Source organism: Herpailurus yagouaroundi, unplaced genomic scaffold (assembly GCF_014898765.1).
Source record: "Herpailurus yagouaroundi ecotype Mexico unplaced genomic scaffold, PumYag 100, whole genome shotgun sequence".
Lineage (NCBI taxonomy): Eukaryota > Metazoa > Chordata > Mammalia > Carnivora > Felidae > Herpailurus > Herpailurus yagouaroundi.
Window position 1 is genome coordinate 79761091 of NW_024412391.1, and position 16649 is coordinate 79777739.

The 16649-nt window shown below is 41.5% G+C and overlaps 1 protein-coding gene across 5 annotated transcripts in view; it reads right to left on the reverse strand.

Moving 5' to 3' along the window:
* Positions 1-16649, reverse strand: part of NAPEPLD (N-acyl phosphatidylethanolamine phospholipase D) — a 44824-nt gene that overhangs the window by 13653 nt on the left and 14522 nt on the right. For all 5 annotated transcript variants that reach the window (XM_040472851.1, XM_040472854.1, XM_040472855.1 and 2 more), the window contains exon 2: positions 9356-9662. In XM_040472851.1, the coding sequence (XP_040328785.1) occupies positions 9356-9649 (294 nt within the window). In that variant the 5' untranslated portion in view covers positions 9650-9662. The remainder of the gene's footprint in view (positions 1-9355; positions 9663-16649) is intronic.

A 16649-nucleotide genomic window follows, 5' to 3' on the forward strand; every position in this document is an offset into this window, starting at 1 on the left:
ATATTATGTTAACACGGAACAGAGATGGATGTTACCAAAATACCTCAATTATCAATGGTAATGTTTTGTATTTTTGCCATGCTATGTGTAGCAGGCATACTAGATCCATCAGAATGGCTTAATATTTTTAAACTTCTCCTTGATTATAAAATACCTTTCATAAAATGTTTGGAAAATCCAGTAAAATATAAAGAAGAGTAGCCACCCATACATCCGTTTGCAGAGATTATAACCACTGTTAATATTATGCTATCTTTAGACACAGTCCTATTTCTATGCATAGTTAAGATCATAAGGTATTTGTATTTTCTTTTTTTTTTTTTAAAGAATCTCAAATTTTGACATTGTCACTACCTCTTAAAACTCTGAAACACATACTAAAGTATTTAAAAATGAATTTATTGTCAGGAAATCTGCGAGAATGCAAAAAAAAAATGATGAAATACAGGAAAAAGAAAAAGAAAACTACAGAGGACTGATCTAGGTGATCCACAACCTAATTAGGAGTTGTTTCATAAGTTAAAAGGATGAGGAAAGGAAATTTTCAAAGAATACTCAACTTTTCCTAGAACTGAAAGAAACAAACTTTCCCATCTGAAAGTTCACATCACGAGGCATCGAGCATGATCAATAAGTAAAACACAACTTGGGAGAAGTTTCAAAAAAGAGATGATCCTCAAAGTTTCTACAGGGGAAATACAGGGCATACAAAGGTTCAAGACTGGCACTGACCTTCTCTACAGCAATACTACAAAGAATGTCATGGAGGTAATACTTTGAAATTCTGAGAGAAAACAGTTTCCAAACAGAAATTCTACACCCATACTACCAATAAGAATGAGAACAGAAACACAGTTCTGGTCCAAGAATGGTTACCTCCTCCAGGGCCATCCCAAATCTACACCTATTTTTAGAGCAATTCCTCCCAAAGAACTGAGGGCTGACCCAACAGCTTCTGCACAATGAAAGAGGGACCACACAGAGAACAGAAAGAGAGAGGGAGACACAGTCACGAAGGGAACTCCCACCCTGCTCACTGTGGACTGCAGTGGGAGGGAGGGATGGTACTGAGGGAGGGGAGCATGGGGCACAGAAACAGGGTGAAAAGGACAACTAGAATTTAAAGGAGCCAGTCCCTAACTACTCTGGCCAAACAGTGGGTAAATACCGGAATGTTCTGGGTCTGAGAGGCAAGTGAGCCCCCCAGTTAACATTTGCCCTCCACCTTGACAGCACAGATGGGAACAGCTTTCAAGATAAACTACAAAGCTGCAGCACTCACAACGGTATAGCACTGGCACTAAACAGACACACAGAGCAAGAGAACAGAATAGCAGAGCCAAGAAATAAACCCACACTTATATGGTCAATTAATGTATGACCAAGGAGACAAAAATATACAATGCAGAAAAGAAAGTCTCTTCAACAAATGGTGTTGGAAAAAGTGGACAGCTACATGGAAAAGAAAGAAACTGGACCACTTTCTTCCACCAGACACAAAAGTAAATTCAAAATGGATTAAAGACCTAAATGTGAGACCTGAAATCATAAAACTCCTAGAAGAAAATATAGGCAGTAATCTCTTGGACATCTGCCTTAGCAACATTTTTCTAAATGTGTCTCCTCAGGCAAGGGTAAGAAGAGTAAAAATACACTACTGGGACTAAACCAAAATAACAAAGCTTTTCCACAGTGAAGAAAACCATCAACAAAATGAAAAGGCAACCTATTGAATGGGAAGAGATATTTGCAAATGATATATCTGACAAAGGGTTAATATCCAAAATATATAATACAGCTCAACACCAAGAAAATAATCCAATTTAAAAATGGGCTGAGAGGGGCGCCTGGGTGGCGCAGTCGGTTAAGCGTCCGACTTCAGCCAGGTCACGATCTCGCGGTCCGTGAGTTCGAGCCCCGCGTCAGGCTCTGGGCTGATGGCTCAGAGCCTGGAGCCTGCTTCTGATTCTGTGTCTCCCTCTCTCTCTGCCCCTCCCCCGTTCATGCTCTGTCTCTCTCTGTCCCAAAAATAAATAAACGTTGAAAAAAAAAAAAAATGGGCTGAGAATCTGAATAGACGTTTTTCCAAAGACATACAGATACCAGCAGACAGATGAAAAGATGCTCAACATCACTAATTGTCACGGAAATACAAATCAAATCACAATGAGATATCACCTCACATCTATGAGAACGGTTAAAGTGAAAAAGACAAGAAATAACAAGAGGCACCTGATTGGCTCAGTCAGGGGAGCATGTGACTTTTGATCTCCGGGTTGTAGGTTTGAGCCCCATACTGTAGAGATTACTTAAAAAATAAAAATAAAAAGAAAGAAAAAATAAAAAACACTGGCAAGGATTTGGAAAAAAGAGAATGCTCATACACTGTTGGTGGCAATGTAAATTGATGCACTGTGGAAAACAGTGTGGAGGTTGTTTAAAAAATTAAAAATAGAAATATCATACAACCCAGTAACACCACTACTGGGTATATACCCAAAGAAAATGAAAACATGAATTTGTAAAGATATATGCACCCCTATGTTTACTGCAGTATTTACAATAGCCAAGAAATGGAAGCAACCTAAGTGTCGATAAACAGACAACGAAAATGTAGAATACATATTATATTTATATATGTATGCATGTACATATATGTAATACATATATATATTAAGTATATATATAATGGATTATTAATCAACCTTAGAAAAGAAAGAGATCTTGCCATTTACAACATGGATGAACCCAGAGGGTATTATGCTAAGTAAGTCAGAGAAAGCCATCTATCACATGATTTCTTTATATGTAGAATCTAAAAAACAAATGAATAAACAAACAAAAAGCAGTAACAGACCCATAAATACAGAGAACTGATGGTTTCCAGAGGGGAGAGGGTTGGGAGGATGGGCAAAATGGGTAAAGGAGAAAGGGAGATTCAGGCTTCCAGTTATGGAATAAATCACAGGAACAAAAGGTGTAATGTAAGGTATTACAGTCAATGATATGGGAGCACAGCATAACATATAGAGTTGTCAAATCACTGTATTGTACACCTGGAACTAATAAACATTGTGTGTCAACTACAACTTAAAAATGGCAAAAAAAAAAAAAAAATTATAATAAAGATACTTCAGACAATCACGTTCTCAAAAACCTGACTTTCCATGCACCCTTCTCTCAGGAAACTGATTAAGAATGTGCTCCACCAGGGTGCCTGGGCGGCTCAGTTTGTTAAGTGTCCAACTTCAGCTCAGGTTGCGATCTCACAGTTCGTCAGTTGGAGGCCAGCACTGGGCCTTCTGTGTCAGCGTGGAGCCTGCTTCGGACCCTCTGTCTCCCTCCCTCTCTGCCCCTTCCCCGCCCATGAGCTCTCTGTCCCCAGAATAAACACACATTTAAAAAAAAAAAAAAAAAAAAAAAGAAGGTGCTCCACCAAAATGAGAACCTGTTCAAGAAAGAGGAACAAGTGGGGTGCAGGAGACAGAGCCAGCACTGAAGAGGCAGTGGGGTCCAGGATGGTGGTGAAGGGAGACTCCAGAATGGAAGCTTGCAGAGAAGCGGGAGGGCTGTCAGCCCAGAAAGAACCCAGTGCTAAGAAACCAGCTTACAGTCTCTCCTCAGGAAAGCTGTTGAGAAGGAATGAGAAGGAGGGAAATAATCAGTCATAAATACATACAAGTTAAGCAGGTGAAAAAGGAGGCATTGCTAACCTCAGGGGGGAAAGAGCATATTAAGAAAGGAGACATGGCTACGGTCCATGACTGGGTTCATCACAGTGATACAGTCACCATAGCGTATAAAGAGGTCAAGCAGGCCTGTGGGAGAGAGATGGGGAGGGGTACAGAGGGAGTTAGATTTGACACTAAACATGAAGGAACACAGAAACACTGCTTGGTTCCACACGTTAATATCTAAGTAGTTAAATTCACAGAATCAAAAAGTGGAATGATGGTTACCAGAGGCTGGGACGAGAGGGAAACGTGCAGTTTCTATTGCCAGGCCTAAAGTTTCAGTTGAGCACGATGAATAAGCCCTAGAGACTTGCTTGTTACAACACTGTGCCTACAGTCACCAATAATGTTTTGCACACTTAAAAATTCAAGTGGGTAGGGCGTCTGGGGGGGCTCAGTTGAGAGTCTGCTCTTGATTTTGGCTCAAGTCACGATCTCACGGTTCGTAGTACTGAGCCCCACATTGGCCCCTATGCTGACAGTGCAGAGCCTGCTTGAAATTCTCTGCCCCTCCCCCGCTCTCTCAAAAATAACTATTTTCAAAAAAAAAATTAAGAGGGTAGATCTCGTGTTAAGTGTTCTTACTACAATAAAGTTAAAATAAATAAAAGATGAAGGTAAGCTCCCAAGGAAACAACTTAAAGGTCTGTAAGCTGTTGCCTCCAGAGAGGGGGGACAGGTTACAGGGGCTGGTTTGAGGAACGGTATTTGTCTAATAAGCCTTTCAGCACCATGACTTCTTAGAAACTCTGTATACATGTAATTTTTATAAAGATAAAAAAGCAACATGTTAGCATACTACAGCAGAAATAGAATTGATGTTTTTCATTTTTTTCAAAGGGCACCACTCTATTCTTCCATATTTTACATCTAAAGAGTGTATTATATTTTCAAAGTACTTTCATGTGTCATGTGAACCTCAAAATCCTAGGGACTAAACTGTCATATCCTAACCTTATGGACAACAAAACAAAACAAAACGGGGGGGGGGGGCGCCCGCAAAAAAAAAGTGCCTTGAGGATCTGTGATAGAAATAAAGTCAAGTACTCAGTGAGGTATCCTGAACCTGAGCCTGGTTTCTGGACTCCGGGTATCGCACTTTTCCTACCAGTCCAGGATGCGTTTTCTCAGTTCCATGTCTGTCTCATACTCCAATGTGACCGTCCCTTAGTCACTTCTATAGTAGGGACTGGTAAGGACAGCCTCCCCCAACCAGTGAACCTCAGGACATTCTGCCTCCCTCCTTCTTTGAAATTCTCCAACTGTCTCTTCCCCCTCCCCGGACTCTGGTAACTATAATCAACAATAACCAGACAAAGTCACTGAGCTTTCCAACAACCCAAAGCAGTGACCGTGTCTCAACAGCGTGAAGCCTGTGAACTGGCATGCTGCCCAGAAAAGGCAAGTATCAGAAATGGTCCAAGTTAAAAAAATGATTTTCTGACTAGCCAACTAAATGGTTTAGCTTTGTTAATGACCAATTTTCATTTTACTTAGACCTGTAAATTACAGGTTATATCATTATAACATATTAACATATGTTATAATGATATATGTTATAATGATATAAACTGCCTAATATATAGTAATTATAACCCTATGTGTATATTATCCTGTCTCCTTCCAAAACAATAATTTGAAGTTTTATTTCACTAAACTTTAGCCCCCCAATGTCTAACAAAAACAATTTCCAGAATCTGATTACATTCTGAATGGACCCAATCATCTGAAGCAGGTATTCTTCATGTCTGGGGGGGTGGTTTTCTGGAAAATGTGGAAGACTATCATATTTAAAAGTTGGTAAAAGTAATTTTGCCAATGTAAGGGATTAAACATGGAGCTTTAGTTACATATGAAAATAAGAAAAGTCAACATGCATCTGATCTAGTTCTTAGCTGTATGTGGAAACGAGGGGGAACCTAGAGGTGTTTCTCTCGCAATGACGACTGTTACTGGCACTGTGCTTTTCTTCCTCAGTGGATTGATGTATGAAGCAAACTAGGCATCAGCTTTCAGACCAGAAACATTTTCGAGAAAAATTGCCCAGGATCCTTCTGAGGCTTTAGAAAAAGAGGAAGCAGCAGCCATCACCTGACTGCGATACCATCTCAAACCTGGAAATTCTTCTGGCTTTGGGTATTTTAAAGACTCTTAGTTTTAAGTAAGAATAAACCCTGGCTTAAAAAAAATGGATGAATGGTTAAAGAAGATGTGTTATATATACACCATGGAATATCGCTCCTCCATAAAAAAGAATGATAACGTAAAAAGAATGATAACTTGAGGGCACGATGTTATGTGAAAGAAGTTAAACAGAGAAAGACAAACACCATATGATTTCACCTTATGTGGAATCTAAAAAACGTAACAAGTAAATTTAAAAAAGAAAGACTCCTACACACAGAGAACAAACTGGCAGTTGTCAGAAGGGGTGTGTGTAGGGTACTGGGTGAAATGGGTGAAGGGGATTGAGAGGTACAAACTTCCAGTTATAAAATAAACTAAGTCACAGAAATGAAAAGTACAACATAGGGAATACTGTCAATAATATAATAATTTTTTTTAAGTTTTTTAATGTTTATTTTAGAGAGAGAGAGAGAGCATGAGCAGAGGAGGGGCAGAGAGAGAGGGAGACACAGAATCTGAAGAAGGCTCCAGGCTCTGAGCTGTCCACACAGAGCATGACGTGGGGCTCGAACTCAGGCACCGTGAGATCATGAGCTGAGCTGAAGTTAGACGCTTAACCAACTGAGCCACCAGGCGCCCTCTGTAATAATTTTGTACTGTAACAGAGGGTAACTACACTTATCATGGTGAGCGCTAAGTAATGTATATAACTGTCAGATCACTGTGTCACACATTTCAAACTAATATTATAGGTCAACCATACTTCAATTAAACAATTCTGCCTTTAAAAAAAAAAGTTTACACTTCATTAAAGAATGTAGTTCCCACCTCCACCCTAATTCCTTTCTCTGTTATTCTTCAAAGCACTAGTCATATTTTAATACATATTTTACCCATTTGTTTACTATTTCTCTTTTCCACTGAACCCAAGGTCCAAGAATGCCACAGTGTCTTTCTGCTTTGTTCAAGGGTCTCCCTCTACTGCCTAGAACTGTGTGCTCACACAGCAGGTGCTCAATAAATAGTAACTAAATGAGGGGCGCCTAGGTGGCCCAGTCAGTTAAGCGTCCAACTTCGGCTCAGGTCATCTCACAGTCCCTGGGTTTGAGCCCTGTGTCAGGCTCTGTGCTGACAGCTTCGGATTCTGTATCTCCCTCTCTCTCTCTGCCCCTCCCCCACTTATGCTCAGTCTCTCATTCTCTCTCAAAAATAAACATTAAAAAATGTTAAATAAATAAGTAGTAACTAAATGAATGGATGAGTGAATGAATGAGGAAGGGCTTGAGAGAACCCATGAACTCACTGAAATTACAGTAAAAGGCAATGTGTTTATGTCCACATAAGGTCTACAGCTTTCATCAGACATTCAAAAGGGGCCAGGGTTGAAAAGAGCTTCAGAACCACTAGCCTGGCAAGTTCTCATTCAACCCAGTTTCTAGAATATCTCCAAATCCTTAGAACACACAGATGTATTTCTGCCTTCGTGTGATCGCTCACTTCCCATATGAAATGAAAGAAATCTAAAATTACCACTGCTTGCCTCTGCAGTTTTAGAAGCTGTGGCTCAAAACCAGTAGGAAATTTACCCCAAACAGGTAGCCCCCTGCCCTACCCCTCCTCTTCACAACACCCTTCCATGTTGCTCTTCATATGGCTTCTTCAGAAGGAAAAAACAAGTGGGGGGAGGCTTCTTGTTCCTCCCGGCCTCAAAGCTGAAACACGTAATACAGTTTTATCTATTAATGCCCTGCCTGCCTCATTCTAACAAGGTGTTAGAAAAGCATTAATCATATTAATCAACTCTGTTAACTAGGATTAATACTGTGAACACTCCTTAGCATCAAAGTGTTAATACTGTTTTTAAATCCCATGTCCTTAAAAAGAAAAAGACACGCTTACCCAAGGATCTACCACCACCACCACAAGCAGCCACTCCCCCTGTTGTCTTTCCCACTGCAGATCAAGCCTTCAAGGATGCCCCCCACTCTTTTCATCTTGTCCCCCACTCCCAACATCAAGTTCTCTCTCTCTCTCTCTCTCCACTTCCTCCAAAGCCTTGTATGACAGAGGTTGGTAGAAAAGAGAAGCCAAAGGAGACAGGTGGTAGAGAGAAGCAAGAAAATAAGAAAAAAGAGGGGGCAAGAAACAGCTCCTGCAATTGGGAGCCACCCACTCCCTGCCAAATGTAATCACACTGATCTAATAAACTGTATGCCAAATGTTAATTAGTTTCATCCTAAAGGGGCACCTGGGTGGCTCAGTCGGTTAAGCCTCCCACTCTTGATCTCAGCTCAGGTCATGATCTCACAGTTTGAGTTCAAGCCCCGCATCAGGCTCTGTGCTGACAGCACGGAGTCTACTTGGGATTCTCTTTCTCCCCTCTCTCTCTCTGCCCCTCCCCTGCACATGAACGCTCTCTCTCTCAAAATAAGAAACTAAACTTAAAAAAAAATAAAGTTTCACCCTAGGTAAATGTCATTTATTTAAAGGTCCGTGACCTACTGCCAATTGTTTAAGGTCTGGAAAGGTTATCCGAAGATTCCTTTCACAGTTTTAGCAGCCGTGTCCAAGGATGAAAAGCCAAGCACTCTGGGCAAACACACATCAGGTTACTACTTGATGGGACATGCCATGCACATTCTCACCTCCATGGCCTTGTTCATGCCATCATCCACCTGAAAACCACTGCCAAAATACTTTTTATCTTTTTAGGCCTGGCTCAAATAACAAATTGCCTCCTCTGAGAAGCCATCTCCAGCCCTACCAGCTCGGATCCACCGCTTCCTTTCCTGTCTTTTTTTTTAATTGTCAAGTTGGCTAACATACAGAGTATACAGTGTGCTCTTGGCTTTGGGAGTAGATTCCCTTGACTTATCGCTTACGCACAACACCCAGTGCTCATCCCAACAAATGCCCTCCTCAATGCCCATTCCCCCCTTCCCTCCCCCATCAACCCTCAGTTTATTCTTTGTATTTAAGAATCTCTTATGGTTTGCCTCCCTCTCAGTTTGTAACTATTTTTTTTCTTCCCTTCTCCCATGGTCTTCTGTTAAGTTTCTCAAATTCCACATGAGTGAGCACATAGGATACCTGTCTTTCTCTGACTTATTTGACTTCGCATAATACCCTCCAGTTCCATCCACGTTGCAAATGGCAAGATTTCATTCTTTTCCACTGCTGAGTAGTATTCCACTGACTGTGTTATGTATGTATATCACATCTTATTTATCCATTCATCCTGTACTTCTAAAGCACTCTATTCCTACCCCAATTGCCACCAGATCAGAGTGGTTATTCATATACATACTTTGTTGCTAAGTTATGAACTTGAGGACACCTTATTCACTTTTTCTTCTCAGAACTTAGCCCTATGCCTTATCATATAAAAGAAGCTCAATTAACTAACTTGAGTGTCATGATACAATTCACAGCAAAATTAAGTGCTAATAAGAGCCCCCCAAAATACGCAGCCCCCCAGAAAAACCAAACGCTACCTCTTTGGAACACGGAACACTGCTGTGATCTTTCTCCATTATCAGCCATCTAAGAACATTTGGAACAGAGAGATTTTTCCAAGTTGGCCAAGGGTTGACAAATCTGCCATCCTTTCCTTTCTTTGATTTAGTTACATCTTCTTCTAGTCTGTAATCCAATTTGAAACTTTTCCTGGAGAACCTAGAAGAATCACTTCCTACAGAACTCCGTGCTGAATTTTGGCGTTTTCTTACTGCTTCTTTAGGATATTGGCTGCTTGTCATCAGAGATTGGTTGCTTTCATTTTCATCCATGTCCTTTTCAGAGCTAAAAAACAAAAAGGGGGGAGGGGCGGAGGGAATACTGACTTTAACATAAAGGCATTAAGACTCATTACACAGCATCCACAGTATTTCTTAGCTAATAAAAATTTTCTCAAACTTACAAGAACATTCTGTCTCTGTCAACGCAAACTTTCTTCCTGCAAAATACCATTTCTGAATCCAGAATTACTGCTTGCTAAATAGGAAAAAATGTTTGCTTTATCTTTTCTTGCCAAACCATTTAGATATTCCATATCTGCTGTAACTGAAAGCAGTACTCCACCAGCCAGCATTTAAACACACGAATTTTTCCATTTCAATAGCTTACAGAATTAAAGCACCTTCCTGAATGTGTAACATTTTCATACCTCAATTTTTAAAATACTATTGTTAATAATACATAGTGAGAAGGACTGCCTTAATTCCTTGAGTATAACTCAGTAATTCCAGTGATTTATATAGAACTCCGCTAGGCCTGGTCATTTTTACTTTGAAAATAATCTTTAAAAAATCTTAAAAAAAATAATTTTACTTTGAAAATAATTACTAGTGCCCCTAAAAAAGCACACTGAGTTCAAGCCCCAGGAAAGGAAACAATAACAGTAATGGAGAAACATTTCAGTCATGTATTTAAGTGGTTAACAATACAAATTTGAATTAACTCAGATTGAGAACTGCCAAGACAGTGTAGTATGTATCCTAGCTGTGTGACCTTAGGTAAGTTTCCTACCCTCTCTGTGCTTCGATTTCCTCATTTATAAAATGGAGATAATAATACCACCATCTCTGAGGTTTATGGAGAGGTTTTAAAAAGCTAATACAAGCGAAGCCCTTAGAAACATGCATGTAACATGTATATAACAAATGTAACACATATACATACATGGTAACAGCTCTACAAATGCTAGCTGTTGCAGCTGACCTTATTCCCACTACCACCACCACTGCCCCCAGACTCAAGGAAGTGAAATCCTTGATTTTGATCTATATAGGACTCCAGATACATAGAAGTGATAATATATTAAGAATATGCATGGGGCGCCTGGGTGGCGCAGGCGGTTAAGCGTCCGACTTCAGCCAGGTCACGATCTCACGGTCCATGAGTTCGAGCCCCACGTCAGGCTCTGGGCTGATGGCTCAGAGCCTGGAGCCTGTTTCCGATTCTGTGTCTCCCTCTCTCTCTGCCCCTCCCCCGTTCATGCTCTGTCTCTCTCTGTCCCAAAAATAAATAAACGTTGAAAAAAAAAATTTTTTTTTAAAAAGAATATGCATTTAGGGGCGCCTGAGTGGCTCAGTCGGTTAAGCATCCAGCTCTTGATTTCGGCTGAGCTCATGACCTCACATGAATTTGAGCCCCACGTGAGGCTGGGCATTGACGTGCGGAGCCTGCTTGTGATCCTCCCTCTCTCCATCTCTCTCTGCCCCTCCCTCTGCTCACTTGTTCTCTCTCTCAAAATAAACATAAAAAAAATTTTTTTTTAAGAATAAGCTTTTATTGGGGCACCTGGGTGGCTCAGTCAGTTAAGCTTCCAACTCTTGATTTTGGCTCAGGTTATGATCTCACAGTTCATGAGTTCGAGCCCCATGTTGGGCTCTGCACTGACAGTGTGGAGCCTGTTTGGGATTCCCTCTCCCTCTCTCTCCCTCTCCCTCTCTCTCTCTCTCTCTCTCTCTCTCTCCCTCCCTCCCTCTCTGCTCCTCCCCCACTCACACACTTTCTCTCAAAATAAATAAATAAACTTAAAAAAAAAAGAATATGAACATATATGCCATGAATTTCATTTCTTTCCTATTCCACTAAATAAACATTTGCTTTCTGTCTAGTTTAAATGCACTGCATACACATAATACACTTCATAACCCCTGAGAAAATAAGCACAACAGAAAGCCAAATATTTTTATGGCCACAATGATGTTTACACAGAAATACCATCCAGGAGAGAAAGGGAAAGAACATAAACACTAGGATGAACACGTATGCTGAACTAAAACTTTTTCCCAAACCATCTACAGTAAAATAGTCTCTGGCCTGGACAATAATGGGTGTTAAGAAAAGAAACCAGGGCTGACAAAAAGCTGAAGCACACACGGTTGGTTGCTCAGCCGCCCGCTGTCTGCTGCAGAGCCCGACTGCTAGGAGAGCCTAACAAGCTTTAGATCTGGGGCAACCACCCACCTCTCTCTAGTCCTCAATATTCTCGCCTGTAAAATACCTACTTATCTCATGGGGGTTCAAAGGATCAAATGGCATAATGTACATAAAGGGACTGCCACCCACCAAATGATAATTCTTTTTTCCCTAATCCTGCTAACTGGCCATATACCTAAATTCCTTAAATTCCATCTGAAAGCAAAGAATCTGGGTGAGTTATCTCAGTTCTTCTCAAAGAAGTGCTCTACCTGGGTCATAATTAAGTTCAGGCCCAGGACTTTACAAAGCACTAGGGCAAATACCGTCCATTTGAACCCCAGTACATTTAACAGACGCAAACACACCAAGTTGGGAGACTTTTATTTCCCCAACAGAGTAGTATGTCTAAGAGATGGCAGAGCTGACCTGATGCCACCTGCCCTTTGTGATGAAAATCGGCTTGTGAGATATGTGCATATTTATATAAACACATTTACACATACGTGTATATATACATGTACATATAAATACATACATAATATTGCTACCAACTATGTAATACATTTTTGGCCCAATGTTTTATTTTTAATGTTTATTTATTTTTGAGAGACAGCAACAGAGCGTGAGTAGGGGAGGGGCAGAAAGAGAGAGGGAGACACAGAATCTGAAGCAGGCTCCAGGCTCTGAGCTGTCAGCACAGAGCCCGACACGGGGCTCAAACTCACGAGCTCAGATCATGACCTGAGCCAAAGTCAGAAGCTTAACTGACTTAGCCACCCAAGTGCCCCATTTTGGCTCATTGTTTTAAACAATTAGAGGATAAGGAGAAAGGAGAAATGGGCCCTCTGACTCAAAAACCACAAAAGCAAAGCCAAAACGGGGTTTTGGGACAACATCCAGCCATCCAATGTGGATGTAAGAAGTAAGGGAGGCTTGTGAGAGCCAACAGTAAAGGTGTGAAGGATGGGATTAGATCTGGGGCCTGGCCCCCCGAATAGCCAAAGTAATTTTGAAGAAGAAGACCAAAGCAGGAGGCATCACAATCCCAGACTTTAGCCTCTACTACAAAGCTGTCATCATCAAGACAGCATGGTATTGGCACAAAAACAGACACATAGACCAATGGAATAGAATAGAAACCCCAGAACTAGACCCACAAACGTATGGCCAACTCATCTTTGACAAAGCAGGAAAGAACATCCAATGGAAAAAAGACAGTCTCTTTAACAAATGGTGCTGGGAGAACTGGACAGCAACATGCAGAAGGTTGAAACTAGACCACTTTCTCACACCATTCACAAAAATAAACTCAAAATGGATAAAGGACCTGAATGTGAGACAGGAAACCATCAAAACCCTAGAGGAGAAAGCAGGAAAAGACCTCTCTGACCTCAGCCATGGCAATCTCTTACTCGACACATCCCCAAAGGCAAGGGAATTAAAAGCAAAAATGAACTACTGGGACCTTATGAAGATAAAAAGCTCCTGCACAGCAAAGGAAAACAACCAACAAAACTAAACGGCAACCAACGGAATGGGAAAAGGTATTTGCAAATGACATATCGGACAAAGGGCTAGTATCCAAAATCTATAAAGAGCTCACCAAACTCCACACCCGAAAAGCAAATAACCCAGTGAAGAAATGGGCAGAAAACATGAATAGACACTTCTCTAAAGAAGACATCCGGATGGCCAACAGGCACATGAAAAGATGTTCAGCGTCGCTCCTCATCAGGGAAATACAAACCAAAACCACACTCAGATATCACCTCACGCCAGTCACAGTGGCCAAAATGAACAAATCAGGAGACTACAGATGCTGGAGAGGATGTGGAGAAATGGGAACCCTCTTGCACTGTTGGTGGGAATGCAAACTGGTGTAGCCACTCTGGAAAACAGTGTGGAGGTTCCTCAGAAAATTAAAAATAGACCTACCTTATGACCCAGCAGTAGCACTGCTAGGAATTTACCCAAGGGATACAGGAGTACTGATGCATAGGGGCACTTGTACCCCAATGTTTATAGCAGCACTCTCAACAATAGCCAAATTATGGAAAGAGCCTAAATGTCCATCAACTGATGAATGAATAAAGAAATTGTGGTTTATATACACAATGGAGTACTACGTGGCAATGAGAAAGAACAAAATATGGCCCTTTGTAGCAACGTGGATGGAACTGGAGAGTGTGATGCTAAGTGAAATAAGCCATATAGAGAAAGACAGATACCATATGGTTTCCCTCTTATGTGGATCCTGAGAAACTTAACAGAAACCCATGGGGGAGGGGAAGGAAAAAAAAAAAAAAAAGAGGTTAGAGTGGGAGAGAGCCAAAGCATAAGAGACTCTTCAAAACTGAGAACAGGGGCGCCTGGGTGGCGCAGTCGGTTAAGCGTCCGACTTCAGCCAGGTCACGATCTCGCGGTCCGTGAGTTCGAGCCCCGCGTCAGGCTCTGGGCTGATGGCTCAGAGCCTGGAGCCTGTTTCCGATTCTGTGTCTCCCTCTCTCTCTGCCCCTCCCCCGTTCATGCTCTGTCTCTCTCTGTCCCAAAAATAAATAAATGTTGAAAAAAAAAAACAAAACACTGAGAACAAATTCAGGGTTGATGGGGGGTGGGAGGGAGGGGAGGGTGGGGGGTGGGTATTGAGGAGAGCACCTTTTGGGATGAGCACTGGGTGTTGTATGGAAACCAATTTGACAATAAATTTCATATATTGGAAAAAAAAAAAAAAAAAAGATCTGGGGCCTGGCCTGAGACGTTAAGGAGGTCTGGCTATACTGTAGGCAATGAAGAAAAACTGAAGGAGGGGCGGCGCCTGGGTGGCTCAGTCAGTTAAGCATCTGACTCTTGATTTCGGCTCAGGTCATGATCTCACGATTTGTGGGAATGAGCCCACGTCAGGCTCTGAGCTAACAGTGTGGAGGCTGCTTGGGATTCTCTCTCTCCCCTCTCTCTCTCCCTCTACCCTGCTTGCTCTCTCAAAATAAATAAACTAAAATTAAAAAAAAAAAAAAAAAGGAAAAAAAAATTGAAGGAGCTTAAAAAGGAGATAACCCACAGCAGGATAAAAACAAAAGGCTGTGGCTAAACACTGGAGCCAGGGAGGTAAACTTGTGAGTAGGAATGGGCAGCCCAGAAAATCCAGTAGTAGCAAAGCACGCTGTTACATGTTTGGCACATTTCATTTAAATTAATGCTCCTGGCAAAATTTCAGGGTAGGTAGGATAATCCCCATTTCTAACTCAAACACCAAGAGGTAGAGAGCAGCCCACTCAAAAGATGAGAAGGCAGTGACAGTGAGAAGAGAAAGAACCAAATAAATCCAAGAGATAAGAGGATGAATCAGAAAGACCTGAGTCTCTGAATGGTCCTGAACTTCAGACCATTTGTAAGGCAGGGTGGGGGATAGGTAAAAAAAAAAAAAACGGGGGGGGGGCAGGATCCACAAACGACAGCACCAATAACTGAGTAAAGGAATTAGGGGAAAGCTAGTGTTTGGAGTACATAAGAGAAGGTGGAATTATGACCCAGTGAGCTTGCGAAAGGGTTTGAGACAACAGGAAAGAATCCAAACAGAAGTGCTCACGGACACCAAATGGAAATGATGACCCTGGGACCCAGGTTGCTTTGGGGGTGATAAAAGCGAAGAGAACAGAAGAGGTTTTCAGGGACCCGGGAGTAAAATGAAAGTGAAAAATGGGTTCACTGATCTGCTTAAACCTGAACAACAAATTTTCTCAAAGTTGTCTTTTCATGTGTCCCCATTTTCTTTCCTCCCATCCACTCAGGCTCTCACCCCAATCAATTCTGTTAATAGTTTTCTAGCAAAAAGCCATCCTCTCTCAACACACCCTTCACCCCAACACACACAAAATCCAGTCTTCAGAAATGTTATTTTTAATAGCAAATCTGATAAAACGAACAAAACAGAAAAACCCCCAGAAGATTGCCTTGGTTCTCAGAATGAGGGCAAAGGTCGGGAAGATGGTCTATGAAGGTGTTTCTAGCCCTGCCCACACTCTCCCCTACTTCAAACACAAGCCTTAATCTTTCTCAAATGCATCATGTTCCTACCTCGGGCCACCTATTGCTATCACAGGGCCTTTGAGCATGATTTTTAAAATATTGAGTACTCAGAGATATATCCCCAGGATTATGTACTACCGTGAAAGTGTTCAAGCAACACAAAATGTTGGTGCTATGTTGTCCCATTTCACACTATGCACTGTGAGTGTGATACGATAAGAAAAAACCAGGACATGGAAACCTGAACCATCACAATCTGGACTTGGTTCATCTGGAGGAAAAGTACTGGCAGTCCATTCAGTGAACATGCAAAGTGACAAGGTCTATCAACAGGTGCTCCAGTGACAAAGTGAGCCTCGGCCAGTGGAGATGTATGGAGCCTGCCTGAGAGCTGGGTCACGTGAGAAGGCACCTCATCAAATCTGTCTTCTGGTCACTATGTAGTGGACGGTGACAATCTCACAACAGTCATCTCTAAACACCAAAGATAAAATGATGGGAAAACTAGGACTGAAGATGAGCAGGTTCTACGTATGGCCCTGCCAGTCACTAGCCCTCAGCTTTGCAAACTCAGACAAACCCCTTAACATATCCAGACTGGAGTTTCCTTAATTAAACATAGCAAATCTCCTCATTATTTCTGGTTATAAATCTCTCTCCAAATTTAACAATGTAAGTAAAAATTCAGCCTTGATCTCTGGCCAACAGTAAGTGAAAGGAGATGTGTGAACTCATGAGTTCAAAACTGGGTGAAGTTTACATCATCAGCATTATTTACATTATGCTAATTTTCATCCAATTTTAGGCACCATGAATGAATGGTAAGGTACACTG